The sequence below is a fragment of the Bison bison genome, unplaced genomic scaffold, assembly GCF_000754665.1.
Source record: "Bison bison bison isolate TAMUID 2011002044 unplaced genomic scaffold, Bison_UMD1.0 scf7180017864452, whole genome shotgun sequence".
Taxonomy (NCBI): Eukaryota; Metazoa; Chordata; class Mammalia; order Artiodactyla; family Bovidae; genus Bison; species Bison bison.
In genome coordinates this window covers 6,766,004-6,784,593 of record NW_011495014.1, presented here as the reverse complement: position 1 = coordinate 6,784,593, position 18,590 = coordinate 6,766,004, and the positions used below count along the sequence as shown (strand labels likewise).

Sequence of the window (18,590 nt, the reverse complement as noted above, 5' to 3'; positions counted from 1 at the left end):
AATAGTTGAGCAGGATAATTTGAATAGTCTAATCTCTGGAGGAACAGTGACAGTGAAAGTCGCCCAGTTGTGTCCGACTCTTTGGGACCCCATGGACTATACAGTGCATGGGATTCTCCAGGCCAGAATACTGGAATCAATAGCCTTTCCCTTCTCCACGGGATCTTCCCAACCCATGGATTGACCCCAAGTCTCCACATTGCAGGCGGATTCTTTACCAACTGAGCTATCAGGGAAGCCCCTCTGGAGGAAAAGAAATGTCAAAAAGCTACTCCATGAACAAGTACCAGGTTTCGATGATTTCACAGGGGATCTATACTTAAGTTTTAAAGCCCATATAATCCTGGCATCACAGACTCAATGGACATGAGTTTGAGTAAATTCTGGGAGTTGGCGATGGACAGAGATGCCCGGTGTGCTGCAGTCCACGGGATCACAAAGAGTTAGACAGGACTGAGTGACTAAACTGAACTGACTGATAATCCCCAAACTATTTATTATTATTGCATATCATAGAAAACAGAGAAGACATTACAAATAATTTTCCAAAGTAATTATAATGTTGATAATAATACCTAATGAAATTGCACATATGCAGTCAAAAATTACAGAGCAATTTTCCTGATGAGTATGGATGCAAAATCCTAAATTAATTTTAGATGAAATGAATTCAGTATTACAGGATAAAATACATCATGCCCAAATGTGGCTTCTTTCACAGACGAACAGTTCCATGTTAGTAACTTTATGAATAAGATTTACCATAAAAATAAGGAAACAGAATAGTAAATTTGTTTCCAAAGATGCTGAAAAGGTAATTTACAAATTTCAACACCCATTAATAAATAGAAGCAAATGGAAACTTCCATAAAATTACAAAACACGTTCCACTCAACCATTTGAATTAATGCGGATCACTGGTGGCATTCACACAAAAATCAGGAATAAGTGATGTTCACTATCAATTTCTTTTTAATAATATGTTGGAAGGTAATACCAAGATCAATTAGACAAGAGAAAACTATTAGATGTATAAAAATTGGAAAATAAAATGCAGTCTCTATTTTATTAAACAGTTGAAAAACTGAAATGGTTATTTATATAGCATAGAAAATAGAGAATAAATTCTAAACTATTTTCCAAAGTAATTATAACGTTGATAATAATACCTAGGGAAATTGCATATACACCCTCAAAAATTACAGAGCGATTTTCCTGATGAGTATTGATGCAAAATCCTAAATCAATTTCAGATGAAAAGAATTCAGTATCACAAGATGAAATGTAAAAATAGTTCCATGTTAGCAACTCTATTAATAAGGTTTACCATAAAAATAAAGAAACATGTACATGTTGTCATTTACTTACGGTTTACAGTTTTGACTGGTAATATTGGATTTACCCTCTCTGGCGAAGCAGCATTTTCTTCATTTCTCACATATTCAAAATTAATGATGAACATCATAGCTACGCCCTCTTGGTTTTTCACTGGAATTATGTGAGTATTACAAATGAAAGTGGATCCTAAGAAGATAAAAAATGAGTATAAGGTCAAAATTATGTCTTCATTTTGAAGTGTCAGTAATATTAAAATTCTAATAAAGCCCTGTAGAATTTTCCATCCTAAAAGATCAGTGAAATTCAATTAAAATTTTAATTTCTCATTTCATATTTTATTGCATATATATTTACATAAAATACACAAATTTGCCAGAAATATTTTACAGGAAAATTCAGCTACTACATTATGGAAAGACAGAATATCAAATCTCATTTGTTCTTATCCTCATCACTTTAATTTAAAAAAAAAGACAATTTCTTTACATTTCTAGAAATAACTCTTAGCCTTTATATATTTTGATTAATTCTGAATCTATATAAAGTATAGTTGTATAAACAATAAAGATAACTCAGTTTTTCTCATCTTGAAAAAAATCAGAAATTATTTCCTTTTTCTTCTTTAATTTCTTGAACATCAAACAGTAAATTATTGATTCTGTCTTAAAGATGTCCTAATAATTCTTTTTTTTTTTTTTTTAGGACATCTTTAAGACAGAATCAATAATTTACTGTTTGATGTTCAAGAAATTAAAGAAGAAAAAGCAAATAATTTCAGAGTTTTTTTTTCAAGATGAGAAAAACTGAAATACATGAACCATGAACTTCCAGATGTTCAAGCTGGTTTTAGAAAAGGCAGAGGAACCAGAGATCAAATTGCGAACATCCGTTGGATCATCGAAAAAGCAAGAAAGTTCCAGAAAAACACCTATTTCTGCTTTATTGACTATGCCAAAGCCTTTGACTGTGTGGATCACAATAAGCTGTGGAAACTTCTGCAAGAGATGGGAGTACCAGACCACCTGACCTGCCTCTTGAGAAACCTATATACAGGTCAGGAAGCAACAGTTAGAACTGGACATGGAACAACAGACTGGTTCCAAATAGGAAAAGGAGTACGTCAAGGCTGTATATTGTCACCCTGCTTATTTAACTTGTATGCAGAGTACATCATGAGAAATGCTGGGCTGGAAGAAGCACAAGCTGGAATCAAGATTGCCGGGAGGAATATCAATAACCTCAGATATGCAGATGACACCACCCTTATGGCAGAAAGTAAAGAGGAACTAAAAAGCCTCTTGATGAAAGTGAAAGAGGAGAGTGAAAAAGTTGGCTTAAAGCTCAACATTCAGAAAACTAAGATCATGGCATCTGGTCCCATCACTTTATGGCAAATAGATGGGGAAATAGTGGAAACAGTGTCAGACTTTATTTTTTGGGGCTCCAAAATCACTGCAGATGGTGATTGCAGCCATGAAATTAAGAGCCGCTTACTCCTTGGAAGGAAAGTTATGACCAACCTAGATAGCAGAGACATTCAAAAGCAGAGACATGATTTTGCCAACAAAGGTCCGTCTAGTCAAGGCTATGGTTTTTCCAGTGGTCATGTATGGATATGAGAGTTGGACTGTGAAGAAAGCTGAGAGCCAAAGAATTGATGCTTTTGAACTGTGGTGTTGGAGAAGACTCTTGAGAGTCCCTTGGACTGCAAGGACATCCAACCAGTCCATCCTAAAGGAGATCAGTCCTGGGTGTTCTTTGGAAGGACTGATGCTAAAGTTGAAACTCCAATACTTTGGCCACCTCATGTGAAGTATTGACTCATTGGAAAAGATTCTGATGCTGGGAGGGATTAGGGGCAGAAGGAGAAGGGGCCAACAGAGGATGAGATGGCTGGATGGCATCACTGACTCAATGGACATGAGTTTGAGTGAACTCCGGGAGTTGGTGATGGACAGGGAGGACTGGTATGCTGCAATTCATTGGGTTGCAAAGAGTCGGACACGACTGAGTGACTGAAGTGAACTGAACTGAATAATTCTTTCCTTTTTTGTGTAAAATTCACAATGATCAAATCACAATGATTTTGTTTGGTTTGTATTCTGTTAGAAAATAAGAACAAAATGTTTGTCTATATTATTGTGTTAATTTGATCTCTTTAACCAAGAAGATGACATTCTTTTAAAAGCACAATTGTAGGGCTAAAAGATACATTTTATTAAAATCTCCTGGAAATTAAATGAACAAAAAGATGACTCAATTTACAACTAACCACTGCTATCCATCCTTGAACAGCTAACCCAAGATCCAAGATTTAGGGAAGACAATAAAGAAGCTGACTTTTCGTATCAACTGACTTCTGCCTGATTCCTTGGCCTGATTTCTAAATCTGAGTATATCCTCAGAGCAGTTTCCTCACACATTTACCCTCTGAATATTTTCTTTAGTTGTGGTTATGGAAATCTTATGTGTTAGGGATTTGTTTTGGGTAAAAAAATATTGAATGTTTTAAAATGCAAAAACTTCAGGAAGAGTTCAATCATTCAGACAATAGAGTCTTTTGATTGCTTTCCCTCTTTTTAAAACAATTATTTGGGAACATCTTGACTCTTGAAGAGAATGATGGTTCATTGCAGAAGCAGGATCGAAGTGTGAAACTTGAAGTGAACTTACTCAGTCGTGTCCAACTCTTTGCAACCCCATGGACTGTAACCTACCAGGCTCCTCCATTCATGGGATTTTCCAGGCAAGTATACTGGTGTGGGTTGCCATTTCCTTCTCCAGATCTTCCTGACTCAGGGATTGAACCCTGATCTCCCACATTGTAGGCAGACGCTTTACCGTCTGAGCCACCAGAGAAGTCCTTTTCACCAAGTGAAACTTGAAGGGAAGTTAAACTCTGAAGAAAGATGTGCTAAAGTGAGAGTGTCTCTGCAAAGCCCACAGGGTCCACAGGAAAAATAAGATGGAATCTAGGCGTTTAGATAAAGTCTAAGCTCTTTCGTGCTTAATTTAGATTCCCTTGCTAGTAGGATGCCTCAGGCAGAGGCCTTGCACTCAGCACTTCAGACCAGAGTTGCTAGAGCAAAATGGCTGCACCTAACACCGCAACTCCCTAGGCCTGTGCAGAGTCACTGTATCCCTAGCACTACAATCTGGAGGGGGAAGTACCATAGCCCTACCCCACTCACCAGAACTCCACCCCTCTCCCCTGCAGACAGAACCCTATAAAGGGGTCCCAGCCACAATGTTTGAAGTGATAGAGCTTGGACTCTAGAGCAGATGATTGCACCTCTCCATTCTTAGATCAAATAATAAGTTTTCCTTTGCTTCTGAACTGAACCTCAGTCTTCTTTTATTGGCTTGAATGACACTGGGCAGGAGGACCCTGTTGAGGATCAACCCAGGAGAGTTGGTAATAAGAGGACCCCAAGAGGCTAGAGACAGGGGCACCGGGGTATGAGAAAACTCTTCCCTTTCTTCACATTTCTGAAACTTGTCTCCTGCTGCCAGAACTGAGAACAAAGGCTATTGCTAATATTGCTATCGATTGAGACATTACAGGTCAAAGGGCTTTTGAGGGTGGTCCTGGAGACCTAATTATTATTTATGAAATTATTTCATAAATGGGTTCATGTGCTCCAATTTCCAAGGAATAGATTTACAGATACACTTTTAAAAGACATACCCTTTGTAGGTTGGGGAAGACTATGTGCTAGTTATATTCAGATTTTCAAATGTGGATAAGCCTCCCTAATTTGAAATGTAGAAGATCTTATTCATAATTAATTTCATTTTTTCTACAGATTGGCCATAGTTTTGCAGTTGTTGGAAAATACGTTTTAAGAATGAGATGCTGCACCTTCACAGTCTTCAGCTACATCTTCAATTCATTTAATAAAATAGTTAGTTGGAGCAGCTGTCATAGTTTCCATGGTAACAAACAGGATGACTTTAGTAAACAGAAAATAAGCAATTTAAGACTGTTCCATTAGAACTAAAAATAGAATTGCTTCAGGCCAGGCATCACAATACAAAATGGTTAAACAGAAAATCTGAGGAGACGCTAGAAATAGTCATTATGTATTTTGATAATGAACCAAAATACATATTGATTTTACCACTTAAAATGACATTTCCTGAATCATTTAGAATATCATTGTGAATTCACAGATTTGTTACTTAGCAGTTTCAAATCTTTCAAAATATGAGGTTTACTGTTGACTGTACAATAAAATATGAAGGACAGATTTTTGAGAAATCAATTAATAAAAGATGTAGGGGTACTCTTGCCTGGAAAATCCCATGGACGGAGGAGCCTGGTGGGCTGCAGTCCATGGGGTCGCTGAGAGTCAGACACGACTGAGCAACTTCACTTTCACTTTTCACTTTCATGCATTGGAGAAGGAAATGGCAGCCCACTCCAGTGTTCTTGCCTGGAGAATCCCAGGGATGGGGGAGCATGGTGGGCTGCCGTCTATGGGGTCTCACAGAGTCGGACACGACTGAAGCGACTTAGCAGCAGCAGCAGGGATAGACATCTACTAGGTTTGCAATAGAGAAGAGTAATTTTGCTTTCAGTAATAAGGGGGCAAAATCCTGTCTTTTAACAGTAATGTTTGTACATTTACTGTCCAGTGCAAAAAATCATGAAATGATAGTGCTTTGTAAAAAAGTTTGGCTATATGAATTAGCTCTATAGCACATTGAGTAAATGTAATTAATCTAGGATTTACTGCCCACTATCATTGTTCCCTGAATGTTTCTATTAAGCAATATATCTCCTTTAAAGTCAACTGAAGACTCACATTACATTTTTTTCTCTTTTAGTTTTTGAATTTAATGTCTCCATCAATCTTGCATAGACTCCTGGAAAGCAGATATTGAAAGGAGATACATGGAATTTATAAGAGGAGAAGAATCAAATGCATTTTACAGTGCAAGAACAATTTAGCTTGCATAATGCTACAAACTCCAAGTTCTATTAAGACACCACATTTGTAAAGCAACATTACCCTAAGAAGTCATTACTGTGTGATCCTAAATATTTTTGTTAAATGCAACAGTGGAAGCAGAGAAACAGAAGCATAACCCAGCAAACACTAATCTAGCCATGAAGACAAAAATAGACACTTTCTATAATGTTTAAATAAGAGAATTAAAAAAAATCTAGGATTAAAGAGTTCAGACCTTGTTGAAAGAAAGTTATATTGGTTATATTAAAATGAAATTAATAATTTTTCTAAGAAAAAGCTTATTTATAACATTATCAAATAATTATAAAATTATACATGCAATTATACTAATTTAGTAAGACTCGGGTTCATTTCCATGTTTTGTCTCCCGAGTGAAAACATTGTCAAAGCAGGAAAGGCTGCTTAGAAGGAACACTGCTCATTTTAATAAAATGTTTAGAATATTACTTTTTAATGGTAGCCATAGAGTAAGCAAACTTGGAGTAATCTGAATAATTACTCTTTTATTAATAAACTCCTAGCTACATTTTGTAGATGGCAATGGCACCCCACTCCAGTACTCTTGCCTGGAAAATCCCATGGATGGAGGAGCCTGGAAGGCTGCAGTCCATGGGGTCGCTGAGAGTCGGACACGACTGAGCGACTTCACTTTCACTCTTCACTTTCATGCATTGGAGAAGGAAATGGCAACCCACTCCAGTGTCCTTGCCTGGAGAATCCCAGGGATGGGGGAGCCTGGTGGGCTGCCATCTATGGGGTCGCACAGAGTCAGACATGAGTGAAGCAACTTAGCAGCAGCCACATTTTAAAATAAAATATCAAGACTCCTCCCTTTGAGCTGCTTTAGAGATGCTTTATTCTACAGTTTATACTCATGGTGTAGTCTTACCCTGAAATTAAAAAAATGTGTGGGTGTGTATGTATATGCTGTCACTTCAGTTGTGTCTCACTCTTTGCAACCTGATGGACTGTATGCAGCTTGCCAGGCTCCTCTATCCATGAGATTTCCCAGGCAAGAAAATTGGAGTGGGTTGCCATGCCCTTCTCCAAGGGATCTTCCTGAGCCAGAGATGGAACCCACATCTCCTGCATTGCAGGCAGATTTTTACCTACTGAGTCACCTGTGAATCTCCCCAAAATGTACACTGAGCACCTAATATTGGGTCAGGTACTGTTCAGAGTTCTCAGATGGTAATGAGAAGAACAGCTGTGAGAAAACAGATCAAGGTCCTGAACCTGTGTAACATATCCAACTAAGGGAGACATGTTAATAAACATGTCAGTATTCAGTCCATCAAGTAAAAAAGTACAATGAAGAAAAAGACTGGAGAATAAGATGGTAAATAATAATAGTGTTAAGGGAATGTTTCTCGTTCAGAATGACATGTAAGCAAAGACATTTAGCAAATGGTAAAATGGGCTGTATGACTTTGCCAGTGCAAAGTCCTTTAGGTGGAAGCATGATTGTAAGCTCAAGGAACAGTGTGGAAGCCAGTGTGGCTTAGGCAGTGTGGTGTTTGGGGCATAGAACAGGCTTGGACAGCGAACAAAGTAGGGAGCCACACCTTGTAGATCATGGGGAAGGATAAAGGGTACGGAGTTCAAGCAGTTTTCCCATTGCCTTCCGACCTGAAGTTGGTTGGGAATTGTAATTTTACAATTGAGACCGTTTTCATAACAAAAGTTGACCTTTTATCGACATATTATCTGAGAGTGACCTCATGAAGGAAGGCTCTGCCAAACACCATCCAAAGTCACTGTTGAATTACTCGGTGAATAAAGTTGAACCAGAAGATGAAAAATAAAAGTAAGCTGCATTTTACTCACGTTTCAAGCCTCACGCACTTCTCAGTAGAACTCTTAGAACAGTACCTGTCATAGAGTGAAACTGACTAATGAGAGCTATTTCTTTTGCTCCTTGATGGAGGGTCTCCAGAGGGGCAAGCTAACTCTCAAGACTCTCCATGTAGTTTCCTCTAGTCTTTTACTTTTCTAGGAACCACAAGCTACATTGTTTGCATTTCTCAGCACCAAGGGGAGATTTTTCTTTTCTGAGTTGATAGGTTTGGTGAATGTCACAAAGTTTTAAATTCCTGTCTTTTCAGTAGACTGGTGGGGAAGGGTGGTCTTTGAAGATTTAAAAAAAATACCATTTGAGACCTGTCCTAGAAGAAAAACTAAACATAGCGATCTTGGGAAACAAAAGCCTTATCAAATGGGCAGGCTTGTTTTTTAATTGAAAAGCCTATTAGAAAAGCAAAAAGGACTGTTACACTTCTTAGATGGAGAAAGCCCCAGTCATGAATGATTTAAGATATTGAGTGGAGGCACAAGTGAGAAACAAGCAAAATTTGTACTTGACTTTTCAGTATGTAATGCTTCCTATGGGGGCTTTCCCAGTGGGTCAGCAGTAAAGAATCCACCTGCAATGCAGGAGACATGGAGACCCAGCTTCGATCCCTGGGTTGGGAAGATCTCTTGCAGAAGGGAATGGCTACATACTCCAGTATTCTTGCCTGGAAAATCCCGTGGACAGAGGAGCCTGACAGGCTACAGTCCATGGGGTTGCAAAGAGTTGGACACAAAGGAGCAAGTAAACGTTTCCTTTTATTTCTGCTTTTTAAGAACCTCTTCTATTTTCCTCTGCTCTCTCCAAGCCTCCAAGATGAAAATTATGAACCTCTTTCTATCAGTGAGGGGCATCATTAGAAATATTAATCTCTTATAGAACTACTGATAACATTATGGATAACCACCTTCAGGATAATTTTTTTAAGGGGAATAGTGAAAAACAACAATTATCCCAAGATGAGTTCTAATGCTGCCTCTATATAGAAGAAATATTTTGGTTGTATGGATAAGACCTTTCATATATCCCCCAATTCACATCTTACAAGTCATTGTTTGCTGATATCAATGTTGCTTTTGAACAATTTATGACCTAAAGAATGAGAGAAAACTATTATGGAGTCTTAAAATTAGACTCATCACCAATGTGTCTATATTTGGACATAGGGACTTATAAGGAGGTAATCTTATAAGGAGGTAATTAAAGGAGGACAGGAGAATGAAATGGCAACCCACTCCAGTGTTCTTGCCTAGAGAATCCTAGGGACGGTGGAGCCTGGTGGGCTGCCGTCTATGGGGTTGCACAGAGTCAGACACATCTGAGTGACTTTGCTTTCACTTTAAAGGAGGACATAAGGGTGGGGTCCTAATCCAATAGGACTAACCTTTTTTTTTTTAATTGGAGGATAATTGCTTTACAATATTATGTTGGTTTCTGAGTACAACATTGTGAATCACTTCTTATAAGAAGAAGGAAAGATATCAGGAGTCTGCATACCCAGAAGAAAGGTCATGTGTGGACCCAATGAGAAGGCAGCCATCTGCAAGTTAAGAAGAGAGCTCTTACCAGAAACCAATGCTGCTAGAACCTTGATTTTGGACTTTGATTCTCCAGAACTTTGAGAAAATAATTTCCTGTTATTTAACCCACTCAGTCTGCAATACTTTGTTATGATAGCCTGAGCTGACTAGGATGCCCTGAGGTGGAACATGTCAGGGCAGGAAGCCAGTGTTGCTAAGACAGATTAAGCTGAGAGGAAAGTGGTAAGATCCAGGTCAGACAGTTACCAGAGCCGGGGAGCGGGTGAGTGGAGGGTGGGTGGCTAAGGAAGCATCACCTTGTGGGGACTGCAAGGACTTGGGCTGATGAGGTGAAGCCACTGGATGGATTGAGACAGGGAAGTGGCAGGCTCTGGCTGCTGTGAAGACATGGACACATGAAATATTTTATGTTTGTTTGTCAAGTAACTTGGTCTAAATAGAGTAATAGTATACTAGAGCATAACGTGTCAACTCTGTTTCATGATGGACAAGGCTTGAGCAGTAGGAGGTCATGGCCTGATGGCCTTCTCTGTTCTTGAAATGTAGTTTTTGGTGTTGAGGATGCAGTGATTGTGTTAAGCATGAGAGTATCTTCAGAGAAATATTTTAGTGTACAGATAAAGACATGGCTATTATAGGTCCTAGTGATGTGTTAGAGAAGTAATTTCAAAAGGAGCTATTTGAAGAGACAGAAGGCACATTTAGAAAGACTATTTAATAACTCTTACAGCTTCCCAAGTGGCTCAGTGATGAAGAATCCACCTGCTGATTCAGGAGATGAGGGTTTGATCCCTGGGTTGGACAGATCCTCTGGAAAAGGAAATGGCAACCCACACCAGTATTCTTGCCTGGGAAATCCCATGGACAGATGAGCCTCTGTTTGCCAGGCTACTGTCTATGGGGTCACAAATAGTTGGACATGACTTAGTGACTAAACAGTAGCAGCCACAGAGGAGTTCTTTGAAGAGACAAAGGCACATTTAGAAAGACTACTTAATAACTCTTATACAATATCATATTAACAAGAATAGGTAGGTCCCATGAACTCATATAGTCTGGCTATGTGAGCTAACAGAAACACTTTATACAGAAGCATTATTAACAAAAGGACTGAGCTGTGCCTCTGCTAATGCATTAGCCTAAAGAAATGACCTTAACATAGTAGTCACCAACAAACACAGACAACATGATTAAGTTGTGACAATTGTGAACATATTTAAACAGTCGAAGTACTTGATGGAATAACATGGGACTAGAAGTATCCTTTCCAAATTTCTAGGAGAGATTACCTATATGCCTTTTATTTGCAAAATGAAGAACTAACCTAATTTACACAAGCCTGGTTGCCACACTCATGCTCTCTGTGGCAGTATTAGCTCTGTCTGAGATGTCAACAGCATGAATGATTTATTTTAAATTACCTCTTATTTAAAACAATTTTAAACATTCAGAAAATGTTGAAGCAATCCCAGTGAGTAGTAAATTCCTTGGACATGTAGTTCTGTGTAGTCCCTGAAATTAGACAGACTTGAGTCTGGTATTCTTTGCTGAGTGACCTTGGACAGATTAATCTCTCCAAGATTCAGATTCCTCATCTGTAAAGTAATGAGAGGAAGAGAGAGTACCACACTTCACAGCATTGTTGGGAAGCTGAATTTAGACAATGCCTGTAAAGTATTTAGCAGCCTAGCATGTAGAAAGTGAGCGATAATCAAGTTTTATTGTTATTAAATGGGGGAGGAAAAGCACTTTCTCAACTTGAACTGGTGGTTAAATTTCCTTCAAAGGTTTGATGATGAAATCGTCATTCACCTCTTAAAGAACTTCAGAGATAAATCCATTAACTTAATCCCCTTGACTTCAGAGGAGAAATTACATCAAACAGCAATTTGAACAGAATGAGAGCTTAGTAGATGGAAGATTCTTTTATCTTCTAGTGTCTTAAAATATGTCTCCTAACTTTGTAGTGATGAGGCTCCTAGTTTGTTTCTCATATAGTTCCTGTCCCTGGTGGGCTGTCCTATTGCCTTTAAAAAGTTACTATATACTAGGTAACTTTTGTGATTATAACAGAACTCTGCCTTTTTTGGCAAGCCCCATAGTGAGTGGAATCTGATATACAGTAGAAATTAGTGAAGTAATCTTTATTTCTGGATTTGCTCGAGAAGTACTATGATCAGTATTTGAAAGCACATTTTAGAAAGAAAGGTAATAATAATAGCTAACATCTATTGATATTTGCATCCCAGTCACTGTTCTAATGGTTTTCCATGCCTTAATACATTGGCATCTTAAAAAAAAAACTTGACGATGGCACCATTATTATTATTGTGAAGATGAAAACTAAACCATACACAGTCTCATCTCGCCCTTGATTTTGGCATTTCTTCTCCTTTCTGCTGGGTTGGATGAAGCATGAGCTGGAATCAAGATTGCCAGAACTATCAATAACCCCAGATATGCAGATAACACCACCCTTATGGCAGAAAGTGAAGAAGAACTAAAGAGCCTCTTGATGAAAGTGAATGAGGAGAGTGAAAATGTTGGCTTAAAGCTCAACGTTCAGAAAACTAAGATCATGGCATCTGGTCCCATCACTTCATGGCAAATAGATGGGGAAACAGTGAAAGACTGTTTTTTTTGGGCTCTGAAATCACTGCAGATGGTGACTGCAGCCATGAAATTTAAAGATGCTTACTCCTTGGAAGGAAAGTTATGACCAATCTAGACAGCATATTCAGAAGCAGAGACATTACTTTGCCAATAAAGGTCCGTCTAGTCAAGGCTATGGTTTTTCCAGTGGTCATGTATGGATGTGAGAGTTGGACTATAAAGAAAGCTGAGCACCAGATAATTGATGCTTTTGAACTGTGGTGTTGGAGAAGACTCTTGAGAGTCCCTTGGACTGCAAGGAGATCCAACCAGTCCATTCTGAAGGAGCTTAGTCCTGAGTGTTCATTGGAAGGACTGATACTAAAGCTGAAACTCCAATACTTTGGCCACCTGATGCAAAGACCTGAGTCATTTGAAAAGTCCCTGATGCTGGAAAAGAGTGAAAGCAGAAGGAGAAGGGGATGACAGAGGATGAGATGGTTGGATGGCATCACTGACTCAATGGACATGAGTTTGGGTAAATTCATGAGAGTTTATGAGTTGGTGATGGACAGAGAGGCCTGGCATGCTGCGGTTCATGGGGTCGCAAAGAGTCAGACACGACTGAGCAACTGAAATGATCTGAATTCCTTTCCATGACTGGTGGAATAAATAAACAAGATTCCAATTCTTTCTTTATGCCAAGACCCTGAATTCGATGATTTTTAAATCAGTTAAGTTCTAAGAGATTTTTATATTTTATAAGCAATGGCCTGAGAACTAAAACTCTTCCCACTTCCTTCACTCAGTCTTGCACTTTTCTGCAGCCCTTCTGGATTAGGCAGAGTCCCCTTCTGCCACCTGGGAGGCAGGAAGGCATCATCTACTTGTCCAGCCATGCCCAGCCCCACATTCCATTTGTGTCCATCCAGTCATTACTGCCTCATGAGCATCTTCTAGGTCTTCTTTTGATCAGCTCTGGGCTTTCTAAGAGTAAAGGAACCCTAGTCTGTTCCCTCAATCCCTGTATAGTATATCTGCTACTACAGTCAAAGCTGTGGTTTTTCCAGTTGTCATGTATAGATGTGAGAGTTGGACCATAAACAAGGTTGAGAATTGAAGAATTGATGCTTTCAAACTATGGTTCTGGAGAAAACTCTTGAGAGTCTCCCTTGAATGCAAGGAGATCCAACCAGTAAATCCTAAAGGAAATCAGTCCTGAGTATTCATTGGAAGGACTGATGCTGAAATTGAAACTCCAATACTTTGATGCAAAGAATTGACTCATTGGAAAAGACCCTGATGCTGCGAAAGATTGAATGCGGGAGGAGAAGGGGACGACAGAGGATGAGAAGTTTGTATGGCATCACCGACTTGATAGACATGAGTTTAAGCACACTCTGGGAGATAGTGAAAGACAAGGAAGCCTGGTGTGCTGCAGTCCGTGGGGTCTCAAAGAGTGGGACATGACTGAGGGACATGTACTGAAATGAACTGATTAGCAACTATATAATTAAATCATGGCTATTATTTTCTGAATGTCTTCTATGTGCCATGTTTCTCATAAGAAAACTTGATCTCAAAGAATTTTCTCAAATATGTAATAGGACCAGGCTTTGAACTCAGACATTTCTCAGATCTTCCTCCTACATCAGTGTTTCCCAAACAGTGAGATGAGAACTGACTTTCCTGGAAAGGACTTTCTGGAATGGTCATTTGGGAAATGTTCTCCTGTAAAAAAGATGCTCAATGCACATTATTGTATTGGAAGTTTTGAGAAGTTCTGTAAAAGCAAGTACATATTTACTTTGTTTAACACAGCACTTCCCAAATTAATTTGATTCTGAAATGCTATTTTAGAAAAATTTGCAATAACATCCAGCTCCTTAGAAAGCCATTGGAAAACACTAAATTGGGTTATCTCCCTCCCTGTTTTAAAGACATCCTTCTGAGACGGAGGAAAGTAAATATCAGTAAATATCATAGGTCGCCTAAACACTTATTGGAGAGGAAGGAACTATAGGCAACATGGGGCTGAAGCAGGAGGGGAAAGACAATGGCAAAGATGACATCACCTACTCAGTATACTCTGCTTGGTGTTGGTCCTTATTTGAGTTCTCAGAAATCCAACTAAAATAGCATCAACATATTTTATAATACATATTGTAGCAATTATTCTTCCCACAAACTAAAATATGATATAGTGTTTCACATACAAGGTCCAGTCCATACTATATGAGAGAGATCACGTTTTAAAGCACAAAAGCCCTCATTTGATAATCCATTACTTTTCTGCACCAGATATTGCATGACTGACATGTACAAGGAAATATTTTCACACTGTTTCCTCACAGTCTTTCTTCTTCATTTTCAAAATGTGAACATATGTGAACGTATAATAATTTGTTGACTCTTGCTCGTTGCCACTGACATATCCTCCTTTAACATTAATGCTCAAGCATTAGGTTCTCATCATACTTGTAAACTTGACCATTGGGGAAAAAAAGCAAGTTCAACTGTCTTTCTAGACTTGATAAACCACTAAGAAATCATTTTGGAATTGAAATAAGGAAGAAAAACTTTTACACCATGTCTGACTCATAAATTACATAGTCTCTTTAGATGTACCAACAGGCTTCCCTTGTGGCTCAGCTGGTAAAGAATCTGCCTGCAATGCGGAAGACCTGGGTTCGATCCCTGGGTTGGAAAGATCACCTGGAGAAGGAAACACTACCCACTCCAGCATTCTGGCCTGGAGAATTCCATGGACTGTATGTAGTCTTTGGGGTTGCAAAGAGTCAGACACGACTGAACGACTTTCACTTTAGATGTACTATTAAGATTACCCACTCCCCAGCCCTGGCTCTCATTTAATTTTTGAGCATTTTGAATTGAATTACTGTATTGGGACAGATGAGTATTAGAACAGCTGAGGCTGATTTGCAGGCTAACCAAGTCTACATTTGTAATCAGGAATTTTGAGCCATGTTTGTGATAACTTTTTAGTACTTTGTGGCTTTTACACCCAGGTAAATGTTTATTTGGTTCAATTTTTTTTTTTTTTTAATAAGACGTACTCATGTTACTGAACCTCTAAAGCAAATCCACCCACCAAACTGCCTTTTATTCAATAAAACTGCATGAACGCTGAAGCAATTTGACTCAGAATTTGAGAAAATCTGTACATCACCCTTGGTATGTATACACTGCTGTCAAGGTCAAACACAATTAGAATCCTGAGGCCAGTTACCACCTTGAGGATGTCGTTGCTAATGAAGCCTGTACACAGCCATATGCCTAGAGTGCTCTGTTCATGGTGTATTCGTGGTTGTTGAAAGAAAATATTTGCTCTCACTGTGTTTGCACAGATCTTGAGAGGGGTTAAAATTAGGCTTTGTAGGCCTGTCTTGGAGAAAAGGTGATAGAAGCAGAGAAGGTGAAATTGAAGGCATTGCTCTAGATAATTTAATCCTCCTCTCTTTTCATAAAAATTCCTATCCTATTTGACCATTATAACTTGGGATTTTCATTTTTATCTGTAAAAAGCATGGGATATTTTTTACAGAATAGCAGAGGGAGAAGAAAGGATGTCCTGTCCTGGCAACCAGTGAAAACTGGGCTTTTCCTTCCCATTGGCAGTGTTAGTGGGGAACACCCTCTCCTGGGCTTTGACACCAGGCTTTGGGGCATGTGGCTACTACAGATGTTCTCTATTCCTGAAGGCTGCTGGAGGCATGGACCTGCAGCAGTCCCTTATGGAGGGACTGCTTTGCAATGGTTCATCTTGCCCAGCAACAGAGAGAGAGGTTCTATTTAAAATTCACCCAGACCACACTTCTTGTTGCTTGTGTGTTGTATGCATACCAGGATTCATGACCAAAAGTAGTGCCCTTTCAAGGTAACACAGTGGTGACTGCCTTGGTCCAGCTACAGACTGAGACCATAGAGAAAGATGCAGGGTTGAATGATCTGATTGATACAGACAGCAAAATGCTAATCTGAGGGTCAAGATATATTTTCTGTATTCATCAGCGAGTGTATAGTATAATGGTTAAGCATAAAGCTCATCAGATTGTCAGGGGTTAATTCCTGGATCTGACTTTGGCAGGGTTTGATATTAGAATAAGTTACTCAATTGCTCTGAGACTCCTTTTTTTTTCCTATCTGTAAAATCAAGATGATGATATTATCCATTTCACAGTTATTGGGAGGATGAAATAAACCAACATCTGCAAGATTTTAAAATCTTGCCTTGCATATTGAAAAAAGTATCATCTGTTGTTATCATAAAGAAATGATCAAAGCACACTTTTGAGTTCTGTAGCCAATAAGATAGAACGAAAGACAGAACAATCAAAGTTTTAAGTTGGGGAGAGGGGACAAAATGTGCTTCTAACATATCCATTTCCCTTGTGAATATCTGCCTACCCACACTCGGCATTTCCTGTTCTATTCTCCTCTAATTTTACAATTCTTTTCCCAGAACTTGCCTCTAACTTGCCTTTATCCCTGAACTTCTCCTGTCTTATCTTTTATGAAAATTTACTAGTCCAGGTATTAATAATGGATTGATCAAAAAATTCATTTAGGTTTTTCCGTAAGATGTGCTGGGAAAACCTAAATGAACTTTTTGGTCAACCTGATATATAACCAAAGGTCTTGCCTAAGCACTTGCTGACAGAGAAAGAAGGGACTTAATTTTCAGATAAATCTCATCCCTGGTGTTTGAAATTTTTTGGCAGATAAACCCTCTGTTCTTTAGTTTTACCCATGAATAGAAATATGTTGGACATAAAAGCTGGGGTTAATTCCATTAGCCTAAGGTTAAGTCTTTAGCTTCTCTAAATAGGAACTTCCATCTAAATGTCAATGCCTCTTTCTTTTTGCCTGATGACTTTGAAGCTGATCAGTGATTCTGTATGTCAATATATTACCTCTCTTAGTTAATCTAAACCCACTTAATGGGAATTTCCAGGAGATAAGTCTTATATCGGAGAAACTTCTCTAAAGATGGACATTTCAGGCACTATGGTGAGCCAAAGGTAAAGACCTTTGGATGCCAATGGAGACTTTTATCTCTCCTCAAATGGTAAAGAAGAACTGAAATAAAATATTAGATTGAACACACTGGTGAGATTTCAACAGACATTATAAAACCATTAGCAAGGTTGATCTATCATGCATTACATTTGAGAAGAAAGACTAAAACTTTTCCCTATCAAGCTACCAATGGTATTCTTCACAGAGCTAGAACAAATAATTTAACAATTTGTATGGAAATACAAAAAACCTCAAATAGCCAAAGCTATCTTGAGAAAGAAGAATGGAACTGGAAGAATCAACCTACCTGACTTCAGGATCTGCTACAAAGCCACAGTTATCAAGACAGTATGGTACTGGCACAAAGACAGAAATATAGATCAATGGAACAAAATAGAAAGCCCAGAGATAAATCCACACACCTATAGAAACCTTATCTTTGACAAAAGGAGGCAAGAATATACAATGGAGAAAAGACAATCTCTTTAACAAGTGGTGCTGGGAAAATTGATCAACCACTTGTAAAAGAATGAAACCAGAACACTTTCTAACACCATACACAAAAATAAACTCAAAATGGATTAAAGATCTAAACGTAAGACCAGAAACTATAAAACTCCTAGGGTAGAACATAGGCAAAACACTCTCCAGCATACATCACAGCAGGATCCTCTATGACCCACCTCCCAGAATATTGGAAATAAAAGCAAAAATAAACAAATGGGACCTAATTAAACTTAAAAGCTTCTGCACAACAAAGGAAACTCTGAGCAAGGTGAAAAGACAGCCTTCAGAATGGGAGAAAATAATAGCAAATGAAGCAACTGACAAACAACTAATCTCAAAAATATACAAGCAACTCCTACAGCTCAACTCCAGAAAAATAAATGACCCAATCAAAAAATGGGCCAAAGAACTAAATAGACATTTCTCCAAAGAAGACATACAGATGGCTAACAAACACATGAAAAGATGCTCAACATCACTCATTATCAGAGAAATGCAAATCAAAACCACTATGAGGTACCATTTCACGCCAGTCAGAATGGCTGTGATCCAAAAGTCTACAAGCAATAAAAGCTGGAGAGGGTGTGGAGAAAAGGGAACCCTCTTACACTGTTGATGGGAATGCAAACTAGTATAGCCACTATGGAGAACAGTGTGGAGATTCCTTAAAAAACTGGAAATAGAACTGCCTTATGATCCAGCAATCCCACTGCTGGGCATACACACTGAGGAAACCAGAAGGGAAAG

The 18,590-nt window shown here is 38.6% G+C and overlaps 1 protein-coding gene across 1 annotated transcript in view; it reads right to left on the bottom strand.

Moving 5' to 3' along the window:
- The window catches only part of KCNH7 (potassium voltage-gated channel, subfamily H (eag-related), member 7), a 532,838-nt gene that overhangs the window by 157,492 nt on the left and 356,756 nt on the right, over positions 1-18,590 (bottom strand). The window contains exon 3 of the mRNA XM_010858960.1: positions 1,369-1,524. Within this exon, the coding sequence (XP_010857262.1) occupies positions 1,369-1,524 (156 nt within the window). The remainder of the gene's footprint in view (positions 1-1,368; positions 1,525-18,590) is intronic.